This window comes from Natator depressus, chromosome 25, assembly GCF_965152275.1.
Source record: "Natator depressus isolate rNatDep1 chromosome 25, rNatDep2.hap1, whole genome shotgun sequence".
NCBI lineage: Eukaryota > Metazoa > Chordata > Testudines > Cheloniidae > Natator > Natator depressus.
The window spans coordinates 9,245,068-9,272,774 of record NC_134258.1 but is presented as its reverse complement, the minus strand read 5'-3'; the positions used below and the strand labels follow the sequence as shown (position 1 = coordinate 9,272,774).

The window sequence follows — 27,707 nt, the reverse complement described above, 5'->3', positions numbered from 1 at the left end:
CACATTGGGATGTTCAGTTGAAGTCTGTGTTAACGATTCCAGATGTTTTGTTGAATGCTTCCTTTTGATGGAGCAGTTTAAGAAGGTAATAAAGAGCGTAACTAGGTTCATAATATTTCAGCAGCATTTTACTGAACAGCCGCGCTGCGATCTGTACGGTGCTGCCAGCTCTCAGCGCCCTAACTTGCCAATTAGACACCGTTTTAACATATGGTTCTAAAGTGTTTATTCTTCCCCATCCTCAGCGCTGCCCAAGGCTCCCGGGACCCCTGTGGTAACAGAAACCACAGCAACCAGCATCACCATCACCTGGGACTCGGGGAACCCCGACCCTGTGTCTTACTACGTCATCGAGTACAAGTCCAAGAGTCAGGATGGCCCTTACCAGATCAAAGAGGACATCACTACCACGCGTTACAGCATCGGAGGACTCAGCCCCAACTCGGAGTATGAGATCTGGGTGTCTGCCGTCAACACCATCGGGCAGGGTCCTCCCAGCGAGTCCGTGGTGACCCGCACCGGGGAGCAGGCGCCAGCTAGCGCTCCTCGCAGCGTCCAGGGGCGGATGCTGAGTGGCACCACCATGATCATCCAATGGGAGGAGCCGGTGGAGCCCAACGGGCAGATCCGCGGCTACAGGGTGTATTACACCATGGAGCCGGACCAGCCGGTGAGCAACTGGCAGAAACACAATGTAGACGACAGCCTCCTGACCACAGTCGGCAGCCTCTTGGAGGACGAAACCTACACCGTCCGGGTCCTGGCCTTCACTTCCGTGGGAGATGGGCCCCTCTCCGACCCCATCCAGGTCAAAACACAGCAAGGAGGTGAGTTCTGGGCCCATGTAGTCATGGACAGACTGAGCTGCCGCAGGAGGATTCTGTCGGGAGAGACAGTTAGCTGGCTCACAGCGCAATGATAACACTGTGCCCAGGGCGCTCTCCAGAGCACTTTCTCTTTACTGGTCATCTTTATAGAATCATAGAAGATTAGGGTTGGAAGAGACCTCAGGAGGTATGTAGTCCAACCCCCTGCTCAAAGCAGGACTAACCCCAACTAAATCATCCCAGCCAGGGCTTTGTCAAGCCGGGCCTTAAAAACCTCTAAGGATGGAGATTCCACCACCTCCCTAGGGAACCCATTCCAGTGCTTCACCACCCTCCTAGTGAAATATCCAACCTAGACCTCCAACTTGAGGCCATTGCTCCTTGTTCTGTCATCTGCCACCACTAAGAACAGCCGAGCTCCATCCTCTTTGGAACCCCCCTTCAGGTAGTTGAAGGTTGCTATCAAATCCCCCCCCCGTCACTCTTCTCTTCTGCAGACTAAATAATCCCAGTTCCCTCAGCCTCTCCTCATAAATCATGTGCCCCAACCCCCTAATCATTTTCATTGCCCTTCACTGGAGTTTCTCCAATTTTTCCACATCCTTTCTGTAGTGGGGGCCCCAAACCTGGATGCAGTACTCCAAATGTGGCCTCACCAGTGCCAAATAGAGGGGAATAATCACTTCCCTCAATCTGCTGGCAAGTGTTGACTCATATCCAGTTTCTCGTCCACTGTCATCCCCAGGTCCTTTTCTGCAGAACTGCAGCTTAACCAGTCGGTCCCCAGCCTGTAGCAGTTCATGGGATTCTTCCTTCCTAAGTGCAGGACTCTGCACTTATCCTTGTTGAACCTCATCAGATTACTTTTGGCCCAATCCTCCAATTTGTCTAGGTGACTCTGGACCCTATCCCTACCTTCCAGCGTTTCTACCTCTCCCCCCAGCTTAGTGTCATCTGCTTAAGTATCTTCAGCTTAAATAGAAATAGCTATTTGGGGAGGAAGCACTGTCCAGCAGCTGGAACAGAGGACCTGGGAGTTAGGACTCCTGGGTTTTGTTTCTAGTGGCTACAGCAGGCAGCTAGGAGACAGGAGTCCTCTGCTCTATCCTTGCCTCTCTCTCTGTGACATTGAGCACGTCACGGTAAAACAGTGCCTCAGTTTCCCCACCTCTAGAGTAGGTTGACTAATACCCCCACCTCCCCAGGTGTGGTGTCTCTAAAGGATGCTGAGAGCCTCTGATCAAAGGAACTGTAGGAGGGCAGAGCCGTATTCTGTCTGTATCTAGTGCTACCTGTCATGGCAGGCATGTGAGAGAGGGTTTTAGAAGCCAAGTGGGATATGCTGGCTGTACTCATCTGCATGTCGTTACCCAGAATGCTCTGTGAATGAACAGAGTTTGACCTCGCTTCTGGCTGAGTTCCTCTGAGTGCCCTTCTCTGTCAGAAATGCATACCCCTTCTTTCCCTGGTAATCAGGAGTCCCAATCCGCTTTCTGTACACTACGGTTCCCGGAACCGTCCAAGTTATGGAGAGGCTGAGAACGTCGCTCAAGGGATGGGGGGCTGTCCCCTTTACTGTGTAGGATGATGGACACTGTGATCCAGGACTGGCTTGTCTCCAGCGACTGTAGATGGTTTACTGTCCTGGCCCTGCAGGGTGACAGACACTGGGCTCCAGTAAAGAAAAGCCCCTGCCTTCCTGCAGGAGCGATGGGAAAGAGTCAGGACCACGCACCCATACGCTGCTTATGGACAAGCCTGGGGTGGAGGTGGGGGTCGGGGGAGATTCTTCTAAATAGCCCAATAACCTGGGCCCTGTGTTTCTCTCCCTCCTCCTCTGCGCTGGCTGTCCAACCCCACCCTGTGGATTCCTCCTCGGTCTATGTTAGTTCCTGGGCAGCCGATGAACTTTCAAGCGGAAGCCAAGACGGAGACCAGCATCAGAGTGTCGTGGAGCCCTCCCCGGCAGGAGATTATCGTGAAGTACGAACTCGGCTACAGGGAAGGAGATCGCGGCAGGGAGGTGAGTGCCACAAGGGAGGCGTGGATGATGATGGTTCTGCCCCTTTTGCCTGCAGGATGGCGGGACCCTCCCTTAGCTGGGGTGGCTGGGAGGTGTGGGAAGCAGGGCAGGTTTTTTGTGGGGATGTTTGTTTCTGCTCCCTGTTTTTATTTTTTCTTCCCTCCCCTTCTCTCCCCCCCCCCCCCCCGGCCCACCTCCAGGTGTTGAAGACCTTTGACCCGGCGACCTCGTTCACAGTAGAAGGTCTAAAGCCCAACACTGAGTATGTCTTCCGGCTGGCTGCCCGCTCGGCTCTGGGCCTGGGGGCCTACACCCCGGAGGTCAGGGAGCGGACCCTGCAGTCTAGTAGGTGTCTCTCCTTTCCCAGCCTTGTCTGAGGGGAAGACAGTCAGGGAGCCACAGATGGCAGGCACAGGGGTATGGAACCGTGGGGAGTTCACGGCACCGACCTCACAGGAGAGGACTGCGCAGCTGGGGTACTCTGTGGGGAGGGGGTTATCCTGTACTTATGGACCCCACCGCCTCCTCCCTCGTGACCTATATAGTCAAGGTTTGGGTGGGCTTGGGATCAGGACACGAGTTAGCACCACCTGTCCGAGAGGAGCGGCTTAACGAGCAGGGCGGCTTAATGAGCTTGACACTGTCCCCCTCGGCCCTTCATGCTGAGCATGCTCAGTGAGGACGGCTTCCCGCCTCCCGCTTTGAGGCTATGGGTCGTTAACAAGCAGAAACTGAGCAGGAGCTTCCGGGGAGGGACACACGAGGGATTTGAGAGAGCTCTCTGCAAGAGGTTTGTGAGCCGGGGGGTAGATGGTGATTAATAAAACTAACATTGTCATCGGTCTGAGGGAAAGCAGCCCCCACCTCATTGTTCATAAGTGACTTCATAGCCTGCGGAGACAGGCCACTGGGGCTTGGCAGAGCTGGAGGGGGGGAATGTGGCGGGGATGTTAACGACACCAGAATGGAGTGTATGTAACCCAAATGTGCTGGTTTTAGTTTAATGGATTGTCTCCCTTCGCTGTTGCCCTGGGGATGACTAGCCCTGGATGGCAATATTTCAACCTGGGCTTTTCACAGATCTTTGCTTTTAAATGAGGTGTTTTTTCACTGCATGAGTGGCTGTGGCAGCTGTTCTTTGTGTTTTCTGTCTCCTCTCATCTCTACTAAATCCCTCGGCCGCAGTTTGGAGTAGCCGCGAGCAGAACTAGCTCAGAAATGGCTCTGGTCAGCGCGTGAGAGCGCAAGCGAGCTCCCATCGCTCACAACCCTTAACAAGTGGGAGCTGCAGCCTCTCAGCTGGGCGGCCCCCCTCGTCTTTCCATTTTAATTGTCAGCTCCCCTTCCCTCTCTCGCCCAGGAGCAAGAAGAAAGGGGAGTTTCTCTTTCTACTTCAGACAGAATTTCTTACCGGGGCTTTCTCAAGTCTCCAGTCCATTCAGAGATTTGCTTGTTTGTTTGTTTGCTTCCTTCCTTGAAATGTTTTTTTTTTTTTTTATAAAAGTTGGTATCTATATAAAAAGAAAATTGTTTCCTGGCTTTGCTGAAACACCGCTGGTTCCAGTTCTGACCCAGTTCGGTACCAGTAGAAAGAACCAGATGTCCTTGATCAGCACCAAGAAATAAAAGAATGAATCGAAAGGATCAAGTATAGGTGTCAAAACTTTCCCACACTCTGCTTCTGTTTTACTAGAGCTTTTCGTTCTGGGAGTCATGGGGCTGGTTGGGGGGGAGGATTTGGGAACGGGGCTTTCTGGTTGGATACAAGCAGTCCAGAGGGGTGGGCATCACGGGGTGGAAAATGGCTGTAGGGCCTAGCGACACTGGAGGTTTTCCCAAAAAAAGGAGATGGCAGGTGGGGGGCTTCTTTGGGGATCTTTCTATCCTGGCATTTGCCCAGGAGGCGTGGTTTGTTCCATTGGTCTGCAGCTCAGCTGTGGAGGGATAGCCGTCAGTTTCACAAATTTAACGCTCATAAGAACCTCAGCTGGGGAGCTGTCAACATTTTGTAACGTGGTGAAACGTTTTTTCCTGGCTGGCTGCTGGATGAACGAGTCAATTCTCCCCTGTCCGGGTGGCATCCTTCGGCTCAAAGACCTTCTGGCTCGGGCAGGCTTTTGTGTCTTTCCTCTGCAGCCCCTTTTCTGTTCAGCTCCTTCCTGGCCTGCTCCCTGGCTCTGTTTTTCTCCCCCATCCATCTGCCTGCCTGCCTCTCTGCATGCCCTCACAACCCAGTGAAGCCAGCTCCCCGCACTGTCTGTCTCTCTTGCTGCCTGGGCAGTTTCCCACCTTGTCTCTGCAACACCAAAGCTTTCCCCACCCCAGCCATCTGCTGTGGTGTTCTGTGTAGTTCCCCCCACCACCACCAGTCTCAGCTGTCACACACATGCATGCCTGGCCCGCAGCCCCTCCCTGCATGCATCCCCTTGCACAGCCCCCTCCACATCTCTTGTCAGGGTGGCTCTCCCGAGCATCATAACCAAAGTAAAATCCATTAAACTAAAGGTAAAGTATCTTTTTCTTCTTGAAGTAGCTGGGTTTTAACTCTTCAAGTACCAGAGACGTAGATTGGAAAACAATGAATCAGATGCTTGGAGACCTAAGGCAATGTTGCCCTTTCTAACCTAGCTATGAAGCCCTTAGAGTTTCTTAATACCCTCCTCATTTGAACATTTCTCCTGGTGCAGGAAGCAGGTGTCACCTGATAGGAGTGGCGGCGGGGATGTGTGGGATGGGTTATAGAGGAACCAGAGGGATTTTCACCTCTCTGCTCCTTCCTAAGAGGGATGTTCCCCTACCCAGTTGCTCTGATCCTTCTCCACCGCAAATAGGCTCTGAGTGAAATTACAGTGATCTAAAGTCTGTGGTACCTAAAGGGTTAAACGCATTGTATTGTACAAGGTCAGTAAGGGTCATTCTTGTGGCTTGGACAGTCAACTTAAAGCCTGTAAAAGATGCAGCTCAGGTGAGTACTGGCTGGTCTCAAGCTGATTCACAAATACAGTCCACCCTGTCGCTGCACAGTCTGCTACACACTCTGGGTATCCTGCAGCCCCTGGGGGAGGAATGGGCGGGGGCAGGGGTGTCTCAAAAAGCTGTCTGCTTGGTGAAAAGAGATCTGTGGGCACAGAAAGTTACATGCTTCGCAGTGGGCTCTCTGCTGTGTGGCAGTCCCCTGTGTAGCCAAGACATTTGATGGAGAGGTGGAGCCCAGATCTGCAGAGCTTCTTTGCCTACTGCACACAGCTCCCTGGAATAAGTGAAGCATATCACCTGTTCTCCATGTGCACCACAACCCCCGGTTCCATGCAGGTTGGGCTGGATTGTGAAGGAAACTCACTGTACCATGAACTCCCAAGAGTGTCTCTCCAACTTGGCCAGCACTTGGTGCGTGTTTTTGTCCAGGCATTGTGGTCAGTTGAGAGCAGCGTGGGGCATAGGTGCCCCCCCCCCGTCCCTTTTAACCAGGGAAAGTGCTACAAATGATCCCGAAAGGAGGTCTCGCTCCGGGAACATGCGGCAGGTCCTCATGCTGGAGCTTAGAGGGTGAGTGAGAGTGCCAGGCACAGCCGCCGCTGATGGAAACAGCGCTCCCAAGTGCAGGCCGGAGCGCCGTGCTCTGCCTACTGGGGCTTTCATGATGAGTGTCAGGAGCCTTAGGCTCAGGATGGAAAGGGTAGGTCAGGTCAGACCCTCTCCGCAGTGGGTTTCGCAGCCCTTGTGGCTTCAGCTGGGTTCGGAGGAGTGGAAGCAGTTTTCGACCCCACCCACAGGGCTGAGCGTTGGGTGCCGAGGACAGGTAGCTGGAGACACCTTGGGGCTGTTTCGTCTTCCAGCTCAGTATGAAAAAGTCATAGATGTCTCTAAGATGCAGAAGGGGACAGCACACGGGCCTGTTTTGCTTCATCATCCTTTATGGTCAGGCCAGGTAGAGAGAATTGTCTGTTACGGGGAATCTGGCCACGCTGTCGCCAGTCTGGGTGCTGGTATCTGTCAGAAATAAGATAGATCAGAGACTGATCGTCTATCAATACTGCAATATCTAGGTAACCAGGGGAGGGGGAGACTAGCCAGCATAGAGGAGTTGTCAGAGAAGGGCAATATCCTAAAAGCAAATAGTTTTCAGAAACCCACCAGGAGCTTGGTCTGGCCTCGTAGCTCAGTTTCTCTTGTTCTCACGTAAGAAAGTCTTATAAGTTAGCAGTTGAAGTTTGGAAGGTAGGTAAACAGACTGGGAACGTTCTGGAAGGATTTGCTTTATATATCGATATTATTTTATTATTATGATTTTCTTTCTGAGAGATCTTTTGTTTTGAAATTAATGGATTGATTTATTTTTTGTTTCAAGTTTGTTTCTTTGGTTGTTTGTTTGACATGTTTTCTATTATTTGGCGTGGCTAGCCAGCTGCAGGGAGCAGAACTTTGCCTAATCACTACATAGAAATCTCCTTTCCTTGATGGGAAGGAGTGAATTGGGGAAAGCTTTAATTGATTTGTTAAAGGAGCCCTGTGAAGGCAGTTTAGGCCCAAAACTTAAGGTTTTGGGTGCAGGGAGAGAGAGAAGATCTGACCAAAACTAATCTTAGTAGAAGAGTTTGTGTTCAATTAATAAAGAAATCAGTGAAAATCAGCTTTTTTAAGAAATCCCATATGATGTAAAGTTTGCTACCCAAACACAACAGGGCGTGAAAGCCAGAAAGGGAAACTGACTATGTAAACCGAAGTGAAAGTGATTAATCTGTTTTCACTGACCAAGCAGAGTAAAGGGAAGGGGCAGCACAAATGGTGAAAAGTGGGTTAGATTTTTTTAAAGGAGACGGGGAGATTGTTAAACACCCCAGCAGGGTGTCGGTAGTACGAACTAAAGGGATTCCAGCCCTGTAGTTCTGGGGGCAAGTCTCCCTTCGGTCATGCTCATTATAGATCAGTGTAACTCCATTGACTTCAGTGAATTTAGCCCTGATTTCCCCACTGTCAGACCACAGTTGAGCCCTTTATGGTCAGCTAAAACCCTGATTGATTTTAGCTGGGACTTTGCATAAGGATTCCAGGATTTGGCCCAGGAATCTTTAAATAACCTTTAAATGGAGGTCAGCATTTCTGTATTCATCCTGACGGACATCTTGGGTTTTGCAAGCATGCTCCAAGCATCTGCCTGCCCGTCCCTGCAGGGGCTGAAAAGCTATCTACTGGGACTGCGGTTTATTAATTTAGAGCACATCAGCAAACTTGCCTTGCAAATCTACCAGCCCAGACACACATGTGCGTCACCTGGCCCTTATCAGGCTTACAGATGATGATAACACATGGGGGTGGGGAACTTAAGGCCAACATTGTCGAATTTAGGTGCCTAACCATGGACTTAAAGCCAGGATTTTCCAAAATGGCTACTGAGTTTAGGTCCCTAACCTGAGACACATTTCTGACTTTCAGAAAATGCTGAGCACCCACCCTCTGAGAATCAACGCATCCAAAATCACCTAGGGTCAGATTTTCAAAGGTATTTAGGCACCTAAAGATGCAGATAAGTGCCTAATAGGATTTTCGAACACACCTAAGTGGCTTAGACACCTCACTCCAATGAGAGTTAGGCACTTTTAGGTGCTTTTGACAATCCTGCTAGGCACACATCTGCATCTTTAGACACCTAAATACCTTTGAAAATCAGATCCTTAGTTAGTCCCTTTTGCAAATCTTGGTGTTACAAAGCCTAGTTTAAAAACTTTGGCTTAATGCAACTTTACCAGTTCATCTTGCCTTTGGTTGTATTGAAGTTTGCAAGGCTGCTTTAAAAACAGGGCTAAAAGCTGCCCGTCCCAGGAAGGAAGGGCTGGCTACTCAGCTGTGGTCCAGTCACCCGTAGCTGAAAATGAAGGTCACTTTGGGCTAGCCCGCTCTGTGTTTTATTCCTTTGCTTTGTAACGTTTATGTTCCGATGCCCCCGTTTCGTTTCTCTTGCCTTTATTTATTTATGTAAAAAAAACCCAAACCCAACCCCCTCTCTTTTTTTTAATTTATCTTCCTAACTCAAATTTTTTGTACGTTTTATTTTAGATTTTTTTGTTATTTTCTTTTTTTTTTATCTTTCCCATCTTTTGTTTTTTTTCCCCTTCTTCCCTTCCCCCCTGAATTTCCCCCCCCCTCATAGAACCGTCTGCCCCCCCTCAAGACATAAACTGCGTCAGCACCAGATCCACTGCCATTCTGGTAAGTTGGCGGCCTCCGCCGGCCGAGAGCCAAAATGGTGTCCTGGCTGAATACAGCGTCCGCTATCGAGCGCTGGACTCTGAGGACACGGAACTGAAGGAGGTGAATGATATCCCCCCAACCACCAATCAGATCCTCCTGGAACAGCTGGAAAAGTGGACAGAATATCGCATCACCGTGGTGGCGCACACGGAGGTGGGGCCAGGCCCGGAGAGCTCGCCAGTCATCGTCCGAACAGACGAAGATGGTAATTCCGTCTCCTTTCGGTTTCCTTTCCTCCTGAGTCCCCCACAAATACGTGACTGAGGAGACTTCCCTGCAAAGGAAAAGACATTGGATTTTTGGGTCCCTTTTTTGCCACTTTTTATGCCAGAAGAAGGCCTGAAAGTTCCCCCCACACACCCTGACCCCAGATTTCCTCATCCCAAAAACCTGCAGCTGCTATGGACATCAGCCCCTCTGAGAATCAGGTCCTTTATGGCTTTTTTTTCCTACTTGATTTTTTTTTTTTTTTAACATCCAAGCATTGAAGTCTTGTCCCCACTGCTTTCCCGAGGAAATTCTGTGGCAGGCTGGAGAGCTAGTTAGATTATGACCTCACAGCTATCAAGGATGTAGAATCTGGACCATTGAGAGGGGATAGGATTTGTAGCCAGAATTATTTTAAAATATGTGAGGGTTCCTTCCTTCCCATTTTTGTCGTTAAGGCATATTTAACTCAACAAACAGAGAAACAGGAGAAGGGATCTCTTTGTTAAAGTAGTAACACTCCAGCCCCTTCATGAAAGAACTGAGAGCTCTTGTTCCAGTCCTCTGGTTCTCCTAAGGAGACCTCAAGCAAGAACAGGGAAGACTTGCTTTAACGGATATTTCTTGGGTAAAATAAAGCAAGCGAAAAAGGGGAAACCATTTAAAAAACAAACAAAACCTTTCTGGGCTCTCTTCCTCCATCACAAACAAGCAGAAAAGGACCCAAGTCCAATTTTCTTTTCCGTTGCAGGGTCACCCTTAACAGCTCCCCCATTTGCCCACCCCTCTGCCTATATCCTAACACGATACCCACTAATGGAGGTAATAACTTGCTCAGAGTAATAGGAGACAGCAGGAGCGGCAGAAGCACCCTAAAAGCGGGGGGGCTACAGGCGCCCGAACCGTGGCCCCACCCCGTCCCCTGAGGCTCACCCCCGTACCGTCCCTTCCTCCCAGGCCCTGCCCTCCAGCCACCCATTGCCCCAAGACGCTGCCCCCACGCTGCCCTTTCCCCCAAACCCCCGCCCCCGGCTTGCTCCTCTCTGCCCCTCCCTCCCATTGCTCGCCCTTACGGCCAGTAAAAAGTGGGAGGGTCATGGCCCCCTGGCCAGCCCTGTTCCGGTGCCCTTGGGAGACAGAGATGCAGTGTTGTCCTGGCCAGGCTCCCATACACTGCTCCAAATCCTTTTTCCATCTGAATTCTTTCCAGGGCGTCTCTTCCCATTTCATGCCCTGAGGTCAGACCACTGCTGCTGAGTACCAGATGCATTTAAATGCCTTGAAAGGGCTGGCTCAGTCCCATCTCCCTTGCTTTAAGCATTGTCCCAGACAGTGTCCCTCAAGCACAGCCAAAGCTTTCCTTGGCTAGCTCCTCGGAAATCAGGTTTGCCCGTGGGTTTGATCCAGAATTATACAGCTCCTTCTGGGCAGGCAGCTCTGAGGAAGGGGCTCATGGAAGGAAGGTTGAGCAGAGAGAGAAGACGTGAGCTCACCTTCGTGCATCCGGATCGGCAAGCTATGCTGCGGCCATCCAGACGCTGCCCATGACAGCGTGCGATGGCAGATGTGGTGGCCTTCCACAAGTCTCGCTGACTCTCAGCCCACTTGCAAGGCTCTAGATGCAGTATGTGCCTGCCCCATGCAACCTGGACGGGCATCCAGTGCTAAGCCTTAACGCCTGTACCCCCTTTTCTCTCCCTTCCCCACAGTGCCCAGCGCCCCACCTCGTAAAGTGGAGGTGGAGGTTCTGAACTCGACGGCCATCCAAGTGTTCTGGCGCTCTCCAGTCCAGAACCGCCAGCATGGGCAGATCCGTGGCTATCAGGTCCACTATGTGCGCATGGAGAATGGAGAGGCCAAGGGGTTGCCCCAGATCAAGGATGTCATGCTGGCTGATGCCCAGGTGAGGACTTTCTTGCCCCCTTTCCTCTCCCATGGCGGCTTGTGGGGAGGGCAACCTAGCCATCTGTTTGGGTTATAGCCCCAAGTGACCCGAAATACTGGTAAGTGGCACAGCATCTCTCCGACAAACAAGTCCCTTGTCATTTTCAGTTAGTTCGCACTTCCAGACTGTAGGTGTTGAGGAAGACCATGAGCCGTTCTCCCAACACTGGGATAAGTAGGCTCCATCCTTCCCGTTTCTGGGAGGCCCCAGGGCGGGGCCCCATTCCTTTAAATCAAGCCGAGGTCACTACGAAATCTACTAACCTCTCCCATTCTACTTCTTTCTTCACCTTAGCCTGGTAACCTCTGACCTCCAGTTGCCACTTGCCCGGGGATTTCTTCCTCATGCTTTGTGTGTCTCTCTCTTCCCTCTTCTCCCCCTTGTGTTCTCACTTGCAAATCCTCTCTTGTTCTCTGCTCAGTGGGAAACAGATGACACTGCTGAATATGTAAGTAAAACGCTTCCTGCCTGGTCCCGGTTCTGTCCTCTCCCTTCCACCCTCTTCATTTGTGGTGTGACATTTGTCTCTTCTTTATTTATTTTTTGAGTGCTAGCTTGTCTATTTTCAAGCCTGTTATGGTGTTTCTATGCATTGTTCTGTGCCCCACCCTGTACGCTTCGCAATGCCATCCCGACTGCTCCTTTAGTCAGCACATGGCAATACCGCAGGGTTTTCCCCCGAGCTCTTAGGGAAGGTCGAGTCAGCTGCTTCTCGATAGTGGAAGCAATCCAAACATCAAAGTGGGACCAAACTAACTAAGCTGCCTATTTAAAGATGGGCTGGTGGGAGCAAGGTCTGCGACTATATCAGAGACCTGGTCCACTGTTGAAGAAACATTGCTGGGTGAGAGACGTAAGAGCTCAGTAGCTTCTAAACCATCCGGGCTTGAATGTGAACACTTTGTGCCATTAGAAAGCCGAGGTTCCCAGCTGTTCACTGGTACAAAGCGCTCCCTGCTAGCCCTAGCAACTCACAAGGGGCTGGACCTTAAAATCAACTTCGTGGTTCTAGGGTGTGTCTACACTGCAGCTGGGAGGATTCCTCACAGCATGGGTAGAGTATCAGACCACCTGATCCCCTGGGTCCACGCTGGGTGTCTAGCCCAGGCCACAATGTCCAGACAGCTATTTGTAGCGCACTAGTCCAAGCAGTGCTAGTGCGAGTCTGTGTTTCTGGGTTGGGGTGCTTGCTCCCAGCTGCAGCGTTTACTTCTTCCACTTGAATGCTGGCATGGTTTTAAGGACGACGGTAGCCACAAAGCAATGGGGGAAGGCATCCCTCCCTTGGGCTAGCAGGTTCTGAGGCTTAGGCTGCTAGAATAAAAATACTTAGGCTGAAATCTTGATTTCCTGCTAAGAATGATGCTCGGCTCTCATGCAGTGCTTTTCATGAGATCTCAAAGAGCATCGCAATCTTGAATGCAGTTACCCTCCTCACATTCCTGTGAGGCAGGGCAGCGCGCTTATCCTCCTTGTACAGATGGGGAGCAGAGGGTGTGTCTACACTTCAATTAAAAACCGATTGCTGGCTCATGCCAGCTGACTTGGGCTGGGGCTAAGGGGGCTGTGTAATCGTGGTGTAGACATTTGGCCTCGGGCTCCAGAACTCTGTGATGCGGGAGGGTCCCAGAGCTTGGGCTGCACCCCCAGCCCGAACATCTACACTGCAGACCCCTTAGCTTGAGCCCCGTGAGCCCAGGCCAGCTGGCAATGACCAGCTACAGGGTTTTAACGGCAGTGTAGACATACCCAGCAAGGCTAAGGGGACGTCTATGTTACGGGTGGGAGGGTGCCTCCCAGCATGAATAGACAGACAAGCTAGCTGTTCTCGAGTTAGCATGCTGAAGAGAGCAGCGTAGCTAGGGGTAGCGTGGGCTCGCCTCCTAAGAATGCCCCCAGGGGTCCGGGCAGGATGGTATTCGGACAGCCAGCCCAAGCTGCTGCCCGTGCTAACTCTGGCTCCATCGCTGTTTTTAGCACCAGCGTGCAAGCAGAGCCACCGTGTGTCTGTCTCCCTGACCTGGGAAGCGCACTCCCAGCTGCAGCGTAGGTAGACCCTAGAGGTACGTCTACGCTACAATAAGAAACCTGCGGCACTCAGTATCAGAGCCCGGGTCAGTTGACTGGGGCTCAGGCTGCAGGGATAAACATTGCGGTGTCGATGTTCAGGCTCAGGGTGGAGCCTGGGCACTGAGACCCATCCCCATCACCGGGGCTCCAGCCCAAACATCGACACTGCAATGTTTAGCCCTGCAGACTGAGCCCCACAAGCCCAAGTCAGCTGTGGCCAGGCTGCGGGTCTTTGGTTGTCGCAGCCTAAGTGACTTGCCCAGGGTCACACAGAAAGTTTATGTCAGAGCAGGGAATTGAAGGCCACTCTTGTAGGTCTGAGGCTTGGGCCCTAACCACTAAACCATCCCTCCTCCTCAGCAGCATGTTGTTTTTAAGGTCCACTCTCTCACTGCCTGCCCCACTTTGGGCAGGACAGATGTTCTCAGGAGCAGAAAATTTTTCCCAAGTGCTAGCCTGGGGCCTAGACTTTGTAGAGGGAAGGGAGATCAAACAAATGCAAGGTTCCCTTCACCCTGCCGCCCAGGACTCTGGGGAAAACCCTGCTGTGCATGCCCCCATCCTGCTTGGTTTAACTTGGGCGTTCTTGTCATAACAGTCTTTGAAGGGCAGAATACCTCACTGCCAAGGGCCAGGCTAGAGTCCTGCTTCATAACAAAAGCTCTTTGGGAGCCAGGTGTGGTGAGAGTGAAAGAGAATGGGGGGGGGGGGGGGGGGTGTTGTGAAAGTAACACAGAGCCCTAGTATGCAGGCAGCAAATGTCGCCTTGCAGTTTGCATTAAAGCAATCCCTTTAATATTACAGACGGTGGGGTTTTGTGGTTTTTTTTTTTTTTTTTTTTTTTAAGTCTCTCACTGGCGGGTGTGGGGGGGAGAGTTTAATCTCCTTGAAGCCACGGAGCCCTCCTCTGAGGCTGTGTGGGAGAGCGGGAAGCTTTGAAGAGCACGGCCATGTTTTGATGGCTGAACTGGTTGGCACTGAGATAGGGGCTGCGTTTGAGGTGGATTCGAGGGAGCGTGCGTTTCATCCTGGTCCCTGCGGACGCCCGGTCTGTTCGCAGCTGGGGTGGCTGTGTTTCATAGCGTGCGTGCCTCCCCCACCCCCACCCCCCCATGTTTTCCTAGAACTGCCTTGTGTTTTCAGTGTCGGTGAACGTTCCTGCATGCTGGAGAGGGCTAAGGCTCTTGCAAGGAAACAAGCTTTTGTTTTAAAAAACAAAAATCTCTCTCTCTCTCTTTGGGATCTTGCAAACAGGAAATGATCATTGCTGGGCTCCAGCCCGAGACCTCGTACTCCATCACAGTGGCGGCTTACACCATGAAAGGGGACGGCGCCCGCAGCAAACCCAAACTGGTCACGACTAAGGGTGCAGGTGAGAGGCTCTCCCCCTCCCCCTCCCTGCCCTTTGGAACTCGTCTCACTCCCCCCGGCCCAGAATTGGAGAAACTCTTTCCTCTCTATGCAGCTCATCACATCTCGCAACCTTGTTATGCAGAGGAACAATTTCCCCAATCCAGCACTGAAGGCCTGATTCTCCCTAAAGACAGACTCCTACCCTAGTACCGCAGAGAACCCTCAGCTCACCACACCCCCAGTCCTGTACCCCAGAGAACCTCCCACCTTAATACAGCCAAGCAGAGCATTCCCAATGCATAACCCCTCCCCCCAGTCCTCTAAACCAGAGAACTCCCAGTTCTCCCTTGAAGAGAACATCCTCCCACCCAATACAGCAGAGAACCAACTCATTACACCTCCCGATCGCCTATACTAGATATGCTCCATCCCCAATATAGCTGAGGACTCCCACCTCCTCAAACCACTCTGCTGATAAAGGGAAACTCGAACCTGGTCCAGTTTGTGCTGTGCAGGAGGTGTGGTGTAGACTTCTGGGCAGGGAACAGGCCTGCATACATCAGCAGGGGTTGTGAGTACTTGAGTAAGGTTTATAGAATCATAGAATCATAGAATATCAGGGTTGGAAGGGACCCCAGAAGGTCATCTAGTCCAACCCCCTGCTCGAAGCAGGACCAATTCCCAGTTAAATCATCCCAGCCAGGGCTTTGTCAAGCCTGACCTTAAAAACCTCTAAGGAAGGAGATTCTACCACCTCCCTAGGTAACGCATTCCAGTGTTTCACCACCCTCTTAGTGAAAAAGTTTTTCCTAATATCCAATCTAAACCTCCCCCATTGCAACTTGAGACCATTACTCCTCGTTCTGTCATCTGCTACCATTGAGAACAGTCTAGAGCCATCCTCTTTGGAACCCCCTTTCAGGTAGTTGAAAGCAGCTATCAAATCCCCCCTCATTCTTCTCTTCTGCAGACTAAACAATCCCAGCTCCCTCAGCCTCTCCTCATAAGTCATGTGCTCTAGACCCCTAATCATTTTTGTTGCCCTTCGCTGGACTCTCTCCAATTTATCCACATCCTTCTTGTAGTGTGGGGCCCAAAACTGGACACAGTACTCCAGATGAGGCCTCACCAGTGTCGAATAGAGGGGAACGATCACGTCCCTCGATCTGCTCGCTATGCCCCTACTTATACATCCCAAAATGCCATTGGCCTTCTTGGCAACAAGGGCACACTGTTGACTCATATCCAGCTTCTCGTCCACTGTCACCCCTAGGTCCTTTTCCGCAGAACTGCTGCCTAGCCATTCGGTCCCTAGTCTGTAGCGGTGCATTGGATTCTTCCATCCTAAGTGCAGGACCCTGCACTTATCCTTATTGAACCTCATCAGATTTCTTTTGGCCCAATCCTCCAATTTGTCTAGGTCCTTCTGTATCCTATCCCTCCCCTCCAGCGTATCTACCACTCCTCCCAGTTTAGTATCATCTGCAAATTTGCTGAGAGTGCAATCCACACCATCCTCCAGATCATTTATGAAGATATTGAACAAAACCGGCCCCAGGACCGACCCCTGGGGCACTCCACTTGACACCGGCTGCCAACTAGACATGGAGCCATTTATCACTACCCGTTGAGCCCGACAATCTAGCCAGCTTTCTACCCACCTTATAGTGCATTCATCTAGCCCATACTTCCTTAACTTGCTGACAAGAATACTGTGGGAGACAGTGTCAAAAGCTTTGCTAAAGTCAAGAAACAATACATCCACTGCTTTCCCTTCATCCACAGAACCAGTAATCTCATCATAAAAGGCGATTAGATTAGTCAGGCATGACCTTCCCTTGGTGAATCCATGCTGACTGTTCCTGATCACTTTCCTCTCATGTAAGTGCTTCAGGATTGATTCTTTGAGGACCTGCTCCATGATTTTTCCAGGGACTGAGGTGAGGCTGACTGGCCTGTAGTTCCCAGGATCCTCCTCCTTCCCTTTTTTAAAGATTGGCACTACATTAGCCTTTTTCCAGTCATCCGGGACTTCCCCCGTTCGCCACGAGTTTTCAAAGATAATGGCCAAGGGCTCTGCAATCACAGCCGCCAATTCCTTCAGCACTCTCGGATGTAACTCGTCCGGCCCCATGGACTTGTGCACGTCCAGCTTTTCTAAATAGTCCCTAACCACCTCTATCTCCACAGAGGGCTGGCCATCTTTTCCCCATTCTGTGATGCCCAGCGCAGCAGTCTGGGAGCTGACCTTGTTAGTGAAAACAGAGGCAAAAAAAGCATTGAGTACATTAGCTTTTTCCACATCCTCTGTCACTAGGTTGCCTCCCTCATTCAGTAAGGGGCCCACACTTTCCTTGGCTTTCTTCTTGTTGCCAACATACCTGAAGAAACCCTTCTTGTTACTCTTGACATCTCTTGCTAGCTGCAGCTCCAGGTGCGATTTGGCCCTCCTGATATCTTTCCTACATGCCCGAGCAATATTTTTATACTCTTCCCTGGTCACATGTCCAACCTTCCACTTCTTGTAAGCTTCTTTTTTATGTTTAAGATCCGCTAGGATTTCACCATTAAGCCAAGCTGGTCGCTTGCCATGTTTACCTGGAGGAAAGGCTGGAACCAGAGGGGTATCTATCACCTTTCCATGCTGCCTACGAGATCAGCGGCTCTGGCCCAGCGGACAATTGGCCAGAGGGCTGAGCAAACCTGTCAGCGGCACGGAAGCCGGTGAGGTTGGAAGGAGATGGCTCTGTGGCCCTGCGGGAGTTCAGAGCGGCTCCTCTCGCTGGGGACCTCACAGATCAGCCACATGGACCTGAGAGGCAAAGGCCAGGAAATTCTAAGGCTGCGAGTGCAGTAGGATGGAAACTCTAGTGTCAGCTAACAAGAAAACCAGAGGTTGGAGCACCCCAGTCGGGAGGTAGGGGTGAGGTGTGGGGGAGGGAGCAGCAGACGTAGGGCACTGAGATGGGAAGGGAAAGTCAGATCCTGTCTCACACGGGATCAACTGGTGTTGATCTAAAAGTCCCCAAATCCTCTCCTGGCACAGCCCTGGAGTGAGGCATGTGCTCACTAGGAGGCCAGTGGTCCTCAGAGCCCTGACAATAATCTCCGCTTACGCTCCCCTCGAGCCATCCTTCCAGCTTGGAGGGGGTCGGCCCCACTCTGTCCAGAGCGATCACCAGCACTGCAGATCCAGTGAAGGGGGTTTCTGCGCCCTGGGCTGGCCTGGCCCTGCTCCCCCAGCATAGAATCATAGAATATCAGGTTTGGAAGGGACCTCAGGAGGTCATCTAGTCCAACCCCCTGCTCAAAGCAGGACCAATCCCCAATTAAATCATCCCAGCCAGGGCTTTATCAAACCTGACCTTAAAAACTTCTAAGGAAGGAGATTCCACCACCTCCCTAGGTAACGCATTCCAGTGTTTCACCACCCTCTTGGTGAAAAAGTTTTTCCTAATATCCAACCTAAACCTCCCCCACTGCAACTTGAGACCATTACTCCTTGTCCTGTCCTCTTCTACCACTGAGAATAGTCTAGAACCATCCTCTCTGGAACCACCTCTCAGGTAGTTGAAAGTAGCTATCAAATCCCCCCTCATTATTCTCTTCTGCAGACTAAACAATCCCAGTTCCCTCAGCCTCTCCTCATAAGTCATGTGTTCCAGACCCCTAATCATTTTTGTTGCCCTTCGCTGGACTCTCTCCAATTTATCCACATCCTTCTTGTAGTGTGGGGCCCAAAACTGGACACAGTACTCCAGATGAGGCCTCACCAATGTCGAATAGAGGGGAACGATCACGTCCCTCGATCTGCTCGCTATGCCCCTACTTATACATCCCAAAATGCCATTGGCCTTCTTGGCAACAAGGGCACACTGCTGACTCATATCCAGCTTCTCGTCCACTGTCACCCCTAGGTCCTTTTCCGCAGAACTGCTGCCTAGCCATTCGGTCCCTAGTCTGTAGCGGTGCATTGGGTTCTTCCGTCCTAAGTGCAGGACCCTGCACTTGTCCTTGTTCAACCTCATCAGATTTCTTTTGTCCCAATCCTTCAATTTGTCTAGGTCCCTCTGTATCCTATCCCTGCCCTCCAGCGTATCTGCCACTCCTCCTAGTTTAGTATCATCTGCAAATTTGCTGAGGGTGCAATCCACACCATCCTCCAGATCATTTATGAAGATATTGAACAAAACCAGCCCCAGGACCGACCCCTGGGGCACTCCACTTGACACCGGCTGCCAACTAGACATGGAGCCATTGATCACTACCCGTTGAGCCCGACAATCTAGCCAATTTTCTACCCACCTTATAGTGCATTCATCCAGCCCATACTTCTTTAACTTGCTGACAAGAATACTGTGGGAGACCGTGTCAAAAGCTTTGCTAAAGTCAAGAAACAATACATCCACTGCTTTCCCTTCATCCACAGAACCAGTAATCTCATCATAGAAGGCGATTAGATTAGTCAGGCATGACCTTCCCTTGGTGAATCCATGCTGACTGTTCCTGATCACTTTCCTCTCATGTAAGTGCTTCAGGATTGATTCTTTGAGGACCTGCTCCATGATTTTTCCGGGGACTGAGGTGAGGCTGACTGGCCTGTAGTTCCCAGGATCCTCCTCCTTCCCTTTTTTAAAGATTGGCACTACATTAGCCTTTTTCCAGTCATCCGGGACTTCCCCCGTTCACTACGAGTTTTCAAAGATAATGGCCAATGGCTCTGCAATCACAGCCGCCAATTCCTTTAGCACTCTCGGATGCAACTCGTCCGGCCCCATGGACTTGTGCATGTCCCTAACCCTAAATAGTCCCTAACCACCTCTTTCTCCACTGAGGGCTGGCCATCTACTCCCCATGCTGTGATGCCCAGCGCAGCAGTCTGGGAGCTGACCTTGTTCGTGAAGACAGAAGCAAAAAAAGCATTGAGTACATTAGCTTTTTCCACATCCTCTGTCACTAGGTTGCTTCCCTCATTCAGTAAGGGGCCCACACTTTCCTTGGCTTTCTTCTTGTTGCCAACATACCTGAAGAAACCCTTCTTGTTACTCTTGACATCTCTTGCTAGCTGCAGCTCCAGGTGCGATTTGGCCCTCCTGATTTCATTCCTACATGCCCGAGCAATATTTTTATACTCTTCCCTGGTCATATGTCCAACCTTCCACTTCTTGTAAGCTTCTTTTTTATGTTTAAGATCCGCTAGGATTTCACCGTTAAGCCAAGCTGGTCGCCTGCCATATTTACTATTCTTTCGACTCATCGGGGTGGTTTGTCCCTGTAACCTCAACAGGGATTCCTTGAAATACAGCCAGCTCTCCTGGACTCCTTTCCCCTTCATGTTAGTCCCCCAGGGGATCCTACCCATCCGTTCCCTAAGGGAGTCGAAGTCTGCTTTCCTGAAGTCCAGGGTCCGTATCCTGCTGCTTACCTTTCTTCCCTGCGTCAGGATCCTGAACTCAACCAACTCATGGTCACTGCCCCCCAGATTCCCATCCACTTTTGCTTCCCCCACTAATTCTTCCCGGTTTGTGAGCAGCAGGTCAAGAAAAGCTCCCCCCAGTTGGCTCCTCTAGCACTTGCGCCAGGAATTTGTCCCCTACGCTTTCCAAAAACTTCCTGGATTGTCTATGCACCGCTGTATTGCTCTCCCAGCAGATATCAGGAAAATTAAAGTCACCCATGAGAACCAGGGCGTGCGATCTAGTAGCTTCTGCGAGTTGCCGGAAGAAAGCCTCATCCGCCTCATCCCCCTGGTCCGGTGGTCTATAGCAGACTCCCACCACTACATCACTCTTGTTGCTCACACTTCTAAACTTAATCCAGAGACACTCAGGTTTTTCTTCAGTTTCGTACCGGAGCTCTGAGCAGTCATACTGCTCCCTTACATACAGTGCTACTCCCCCACCTTTTCTGCCCTGCCTGTCCTTCCTGAACAGTTTATAACCATCCATGACAGTACTCCAGTCATGTGAGTTATCCCACCAAGTCTCTGTTATTCCACCAAGGACGCAGTGTCTGAAGTGCTCCCACTCCTAGGGAAACAGACTCCAACTGGAAAGGAGTACTTGTGGCACCTTAGAGACTAACCAATTTATTTGAGCATAAGCTTTCGTGAGCTACAGCTCACTTCATCGGATGCATACTGTGGAAAGTACAGAAGATCTTTTTATACACACAAACCATGACCCTCAGCACAGTCTTGCACCAAACAGTTGCTGCACCCCTGGGCCAGGCAGAACACGCAGCGAATGTAGACGGGCAAACAGCAGAGGTATAGAACAGACATGAGGATATCTGAGGCCACCTGCTTTTCCACCCCCATTGCATTGTCTCTGACGGCTGTACTGGCAGCGCCAGGGTCAGTGCGGAGAGGAAGAACTGACAGCATTGACCTTTGCTAGACTGATCTCCTGGAGCCAGGCTCCGGCTGCCACACAGCTGCCCTCCCAAACCCTGATTCTTTCATCCCTTTGACGTATTCCTTGTGGCAGGGCTGCTCCTGGTCCGAGCACAAAGAAACGGGGTCACGGCGAGGAGGCAGGGACAGAGCTGAGGAACGACAAAAGCCACTGAGGGATCTGTCTGCCTCTCGTTCCCCTGAACCTTTCTGCTGCACTGGGAAACGGGTGCCCTCGCCTCCTTTCATCCCTGGGGTCAGTGGTGCTGCAATTCCTCCTCCGCTATTACAGCTCAGCTCAGCTCTGCAGCACTTGAAAGGTTTTATGGGGAGAGGAGAGACCTGCTGAGCCTAGACCAGCAATTGGCCCTCTGAAACCTTCCCCTTATGTCTCAAGGCATTGCCATGGAATCGCATTTACCCCCCTCCCTCTCCGCTCGTATTGTTCCCTGCCCACCATGTTCTCTCATGCACTCCTCTCAGGCAGCAACTTTCTCCCCTTTTCATTCCCTTCCTGTGTCTCTCTCTCTTCTTGCTGGTTTTTCTTTCCCTTCCTTTTCTTCTCAGCTCAGGGGTTCTCTGCCTCCCCCTGCGCAGGGCAGCCGCATCAGCTGACATCAGCCACTCCTGGAAATGTTGTGAGCTGCCACTCCAGTGATCAAAGGCCCTTGGTCAAATGTGGTGTAATTAACCTGGGCACCCCTAAGACTACAAAGCCAATGCAGAGCCGCAGCTGAGGGAGCGACGCAGCCAGGAATCTGGCATCCTGGCCTAGAATGGGAAGGGCAGACACCAGCATTATGGCTCCCTTTCCATGCATCCTTTCTCCAGTGAGCGTTGGGGTTGGAGATTGGAGCCTTTCCCCTTTAATGTGGCCTTTCCTGCCCAGTTGGAGAGGGTCCCGGTACTGAAGAGGACAAACCGTCGCGCCACAAATCCTCCAGACACTGAAGCAAACTTCATTCAGAGGCCAGCAGCAAACCACCTGCACATCTGCACCTCGCTCCTTTCAGTGCCACTTTAGTTTAGCCTGGCATACTGCCTCCTAGCATCTCCCCGCTTCTTATCCTCTCGCTCTTCCTAGATTTCCCTCTTTCACTTCTTTCCCTCCTCTGTCTTTCTCCCTCTCTCGCTTCTTCACTGGTCTCTTCCCTTTTCGTTTTCTCTTCCGTAGCCTTCCCCCCGATCCTTTGTCACTCATTCCCTCTGTCTTGTCGTCCTTTCTCATCTCTCACATTAGAATGTGCAGCAGAGGTGCATCAGTCACCCAGATATGTTTTCTCCAGCAGAGCAGCTATTACCCGAGACTCAAATTCCCCCAACTTGAAATAGCGTTCCCCCCCCCACCCACCCCCAAAAAATGTTTCAAATGGCTCTGAAATGTTATCATCTCCTTTCCACTGTTGAGTCAATACACCTTCCAAGAGGAGAGATTTCTTTCTTTATCATTCAGGGCTAGGGGCTCAATTTAAATACTGTAATACATCCAGTTTTCTCCTTTAGCATCCAACCCAATTGCAAAATAAAACACTTTTTTCCCCTTCCTTTCCCCACTCCCTCCAAATTATATTTGTGGTGCAAATGTAATATTTCCAGGCCTGGCTGATTATAGTAATGTTTGTGATAAAAACTGAGACATAAAGATAATGGCATTGTTTTTCTCTGTAATAACATTGTGTTTCTTAAGTGTTTCCAAAGGAGGTTTTCCCAGCAGCATACACCAGCCATTCTCCAGTTGTTCGAAATGAATAAAACATTCATTCCAGGCAGCCCATGCCTGGGTGTTCACGTGTCTGGGCTGTTGCTTCCAACCAAGCAGGCTTCCCTGGTGTCCCCTGGTGCTGCTAGGGTCTCTTGAGTGTGTCACACGCACACTTGCCTTTCTGCCCAATGATGCCTTGCGTCAGCCAGGCCCAAAGCACCTTTCACATCCTCACCTGCATGCCCCCAGCCAGATTAACTTCAGAGCTGGTTTGTGTTTCTCTGAAACCCGTTTCCTTCCCTTCTACCCTCTCCTCCCCCGCTTCCTCAACTGGGAGAGAGAAGGAAATTAGATCTTTAATAGAGAGGAGTGAGTGTAAACGACGCATGAGCTGCCGGTATTAATGCCCTCGCCACTCTGGCTCCGGTAACCCTGGGCCTGCATATGTAATCAAACCCTGGCCATTAGCTCATTTAGCATTCAGGCAGGGACAGGGCTCATTGGGCAGAGGCATCACCAAACTCCCACAATATCCCATAAACTCAGTAGAACTGACAGGTTGCGGAGGGCTGAGAACAATGTCCCTGTGATGTCCAGGAGGGGAGAAGCCGAACTGGGTAGACAGAGACTTGACTCTCCTCCACTTCACCCATATCCTGGGGTCTGTTTCCAGTCCCCGTTTGCCCCCATCTGTCTCTTCCCAGCTGGATGATCAGATGGCTGCCAAACTTGCTTCGTGCCTGCTGCTCAGGACCCCAGGCTGCCCAGAAACTCGGCTTTCCCATTCTTCATTACTTCACCTTCAGCAACTCTGTGCTTTCCAGCTTGCTCCAATCTATTTCTGTCCTGTTTGCTGCCTGAGTTGTGTTGTCTAGTGGCTATAGCAGGAGGCTGGGAGACAGGACTCCTGGGTTCTCTCTTCCCAGCTCTGGGAGGCAGTCATGTCTAGTTAGTACAACTGGGGGCTGGAAGCTAGCCTCCTGGGATCTGTCACTGAGTCCCCGTGGACCCTTCCTGCAGAACATTTTGGAGGGAGAGGGGTTTAAAGCATCAGAACTGTATGTCTAAACTGGACTCTGGAGTAGTACTTAGCACTTCGATAGTATGTTTCCTTTCCTAAATTGAAGCATGGCAAATTCAAACCGGAAACAAGTGTCAATTTTAAGTGAGAGTAATTAACCGTTGGAACAATCTACCAAGGGGTGGGGGTGGATTCTCCATCCCTGACCGCTTTCAAATCGAGATGGGATGTTTTCCAAAGAGACCTGTTCTAGGAATTATTCTGGGGAAGTTCTCTGGCCGGTGTTATCAAGTCGGATCGCCTGTGTGATCACAGTGGTCCGTCCTGGTCTTGGAATCTATGGCTCTAAATGCTGTCCAAACATTAACCCAGTCATCGTCACAAAGCTTCCTGTGAGGTGGGCAAACGTTAACATTCCTGTTTCAGACAGTGAGTCACAGTGAAGTCAAGGTAAATGCTTCCGAAAGTGGCCACTAATTTTGGGAACCTGACTTGAGACACCCAGGGCCTGATTTTCAGGGCAACCGGTAGTCGGTGGCAGCTGGGGGTGCATGGCCCTGCTAATTTCAGTCTTGAAGATGTCTTGAATTGGGCACCCAAAAATCAGCGGCCACTCAAAAGTGTTGGTCCACGTGGCCTTGGGCAAGTCACTCCGCAAGCGAGCAGCAGAGCCAACAAGAGAAGCCAAGATTTCCTTGTGCCCACTTCGTGAGATAGCTCTGCTCTCTGACCCCTTCTCCCAGCTTCTCCATCCCCTGTGTGAGGAGGAGAGCTGGCGCGGGACTGAGCTTGTCTCTTCTCTTCTGTTCTCTCCCAGTTCCAGGGAAGCCCATCCTGTCCGTGCATCAGACTCAGGAGAATTCTCTCCTGGTGAAATGGGAGCCTCCCTTGGATGCCGAGGGCCAGGTCATGGGTTACCGGCTCCAATTCGGTCGACAGGACATAGATCCCCTATTCACCTTGGAGTTCACGGCCCAGGAGGATAAGTACACCGCCACCAACATCCACAAGGGCGCCACGTACGTTTTCAAGTTGGCCGTGAAAAGCCGGGCTGGCTTTGGGGAAGAGGCCGTGCAGGAGCTGACCATCCCCGAAGACATCCCCAAAGGTTACCCCCAAATCCTCGAGGCGAGCAACATCACCTCCATGTCAGTCCAGTTCGGCTGGCTGCCCCCCGTGCTGGCCGAGAGGAATGGAGCCATTGTCAAGTACACCGTGGCCTACCGGGAAGCTGGTTCCCCCGGCAACCCCTTGGAAAAAGACCTGTCCCCCTCCCCCGAGAACTCATACACGCTCAACGGCCTCAAACCCAACACCGCCTACGACGTTAAAATCCGGGCTCACACCAGTAAAGGGCCTGGGCCATACAGCCCGACCGTCCAGTATCGGACGTTCCTACTGGACCAAGGTAGGACTTACCGGTTTCTCCTCTCTCTCCTTGTAACCGGGGCTGGCGCCGGGAGGCAGAGAGCCGGGGCGGTCCAGCCAGCCTAGGACGGGCTGGTGAGTAAATGCAAAGCACTTGGTCTCACGCACGGGCCCCGCGCTCCTCTCTGCCTTCACCAGGTAAGTCCCTTTTACTGCTTCCTTCCAAGTTAAGTCCAGGCGCCCTCCTGACTGGCCACGGGGGCAAGCCAGCCTTTCTCACAGGTGGGATGAGCCTTTTCTTCAGCTTTTGCAAGCCGCCAAGCAGCCAGATGCCAAACGCAAACCCGGCAGAGGCTTGTCCTCAGCTGAGCCTGCTCCGACGTCCAGAGCCTGATTCGCCACAGCAGCTGCTCAGGCGCCCAGCGTTTCATGGGGGGTTTTGGCTTAGTGAGGCTGGGTGGGGTGGGGGGAGGCGGGATGTCTTTGGGCAGAGATCCTCCCCCACCCCGCCCATGGGTTAGGCTAGGGTTTGGCGTGGGAAGGGGTGTCGGGGATGGGCCTCTGGCAAAACCCAAGCAGAGTGTGGAAGACGGAGCAGGTCCTTCTGTTCCCTGCATCAGTGCAGCCAGCCCCCTGCTGTCGGTATCTGATAGCCCCTCCGCTCTCTCTCCCCTACCCCATTCTTTCCCTTTCCCGCCCCCCTCCCTTTGCACTTTCTTTCAGCAGTTTTGCCCAAAAACTTCAAGGTGAAGATGGTGATGAAGACATCCGTCCTCTTGAGCTGGGAGTTCCCCGAGAACTACAACTCTCCAATCCCCTACAAGGTAAGTGAGACTAGGGACCCTGTCCCCATGGCCCACCTCTCGGGGGCTGTAGGGTAGCAGGGGGTAGAATTCAGAGATGGTATATTCAGGGTTAAACCCTCCTCCTCCCCTGAACCCAGCTGCCACGGGCACTCCTGGAGAGACGCTTATCTCCTGCTCGGGGTCCAGCAGCTCCCATGGGGAGTCTGAGTGTGGGAAGCTCGTCTCCATTACCGCTACGTCAACCCACCAGGGGCTTTTTGCAGTGTTTTGGAACACAGCCTCTTCTCCCTGCCCCCAAAAAGTTTTCTGAGCGGCAATGAAGTATAGAGCTGTGGACTGAGATTTGGGACTCTTAGATTCTGTTCCTGATTATGGAGGATGGGGGAGGAATATGGTCTAGTGGGTAGAGCTTGGAGCTTAAGAGACAGAACTCCTGAGTTGTGTTCCCAGCCACAGGCGGGGAGTGGTGTCTCATAGATGTGACTGGTACGTTTGAGAATTGGTTTCATTCTCAGCTCTGCTATTGAGTCCCTCTCACCTTGGGCAAGTCGCTCCAGTGGTCCGTGCCTCAGTTTCTCCATGTCTAAAATCTGAATACTGCTTCCCAGGGAAATCATGAGGCTTCATCCCATGCCTGTAAAGTGCTGCAAGACCCAACGGAGGAGGGCGCTATAGAAAGCCAAAGGAGTTTTGCGGTTGCTCACCACCCAGACACTCGTTCCCATGTACGCAGCAGTTGCGTGGAGGGGTTAGCGGCTGAGCTGCAGGGGCAGTGCTGCTGGGGAGGGCAGGAGGCTCTGTGGTGTGGTGTTGCATAGAGGAGGCTGACTCCTATGGGTGCTCTGGCCTTGTTCAGATCCAGTACAACGAGCTGAACATCGATGTGGACGGCCGCACCACCAAAAAGCTTATCACCAATCTGAAACCCCGCACTTTCTACAACTTTGTCCTGACGAACCGGGGGAACAGCATGGGCGGCCTGCAGCAGAACGTGGCGGCCTGGACAACCACTGACATGCTGACCAAGAAGCCGGAGGTGACTCACAAGGCCGACGCGGATGGCAACGTGGTGGTGATCCTGCCGGACGTGAAGAGCTCGGTGCCTGTCCAGTAAGCTCCTATTATTGCAGTGAACGTAGTGGCGGTAGATCATAACACACAGGGCCATGCAAGCAGCCGCAGTGCCCAGAGAACGGGCACGGGCAGGGGCAGAGCAAACGTCTCCCTGCTAGCTGTCCTGCAAGCGTGCCTCAACCGTGGTGTGGAAGAGCGGCCTCCCTGGGCTGAGAAGTGTTCATCTTCTGTGGCCCATTCAGTCCTTGGCTTGTCCACTGAGGCTACCAGCAAAGTTACCCACTAGCAGCAGGCGGGCACCACTGGCTCGTTCCCCCATGGACCAGCAAACAGACCCCGGAGAGTCGGTCACTGCTGGCCCAGATTCAAGCTGGTGACGTAGGCGGTGTCCTTATTACGAGGCCCCCTTCATCTGCCAGGGGGTCACTGTCCCATTTGCTTCATCTTGCGGCACCACAAGCCCTTGTAAGCTCAGAGGAAGGGGGCACTGGGTTGGGAATCGCGAGACCCAGGTTTGATTCCTGGCAGACAGACGCCCTGTGTGACCTTGGGCAAGTCTCTGCTCGGGGCCTCGTCTGACCGTGGGGATTAATAATCCAGCCTTTGTTGGGGGTGGGGGCAGGGGCTGATGGCCATCTGTGCTTTGGGAAACCTCCCCCTTGGCTTGT

At 51.8% G+C, this 27,707-nt stretch overlaps 1 protein-coding gene across 13 annotated transcripts in view; it reads left to right on the top strand.

Annotated features, from left to right (window-relative positions):
- Positions 1-27,707, top strand: part of PTPRS (protein tyrosine phosphatase receptor type S) — a 248,807-nt gene that overhangs the window by 186,014 nt on the left and 35,086 nt on the right. For 5 of the 13 annotated variants that reach the window (XM_074939366.1, XM_074939357.1, XM_074939361.1 and 2 more), the window contains 10 exons: positions 246-827; positions 2,717-2,850; positions 3,051-3,195; positions 8,999-9,304; positions 11,016-11,209; positions 11,673-11,699; positions 14,576-14,693; positions 24,609-25,199; positions 25,886-25,983; positions 26,822-27,075. In XM_074939366.1, coding sequence (XP_074795467.1) covers positions 246-827; positions 2,717-2,850; positions 3,051-3,195; positions 8,999-9,304; positions 11,016-11,209; positions 11,673-11,699; positions 14,576-14,693; positions 24,609-25,199; positions 25,886-25,983; positions 26,822-27,075 — 2,449 coding nt within the window. The remainder of the gene's footprint in view (positions 1-245; positions 828-2,716; positions 2,851-3,050; positions 3,196-8,998; positions 9,305-11,015; positions 11,210-11,672; positions 11,700-14,575; positions 14,694-24,608; positions 25,200-25,885; positions 25,984-26,821; positions 27,076-27,707) is intronic. The other 8 variants (XM_074939363.1, XM_074939359.1, XM_074939362.1 and 5 more) reach the window with 2 other exon arrangements.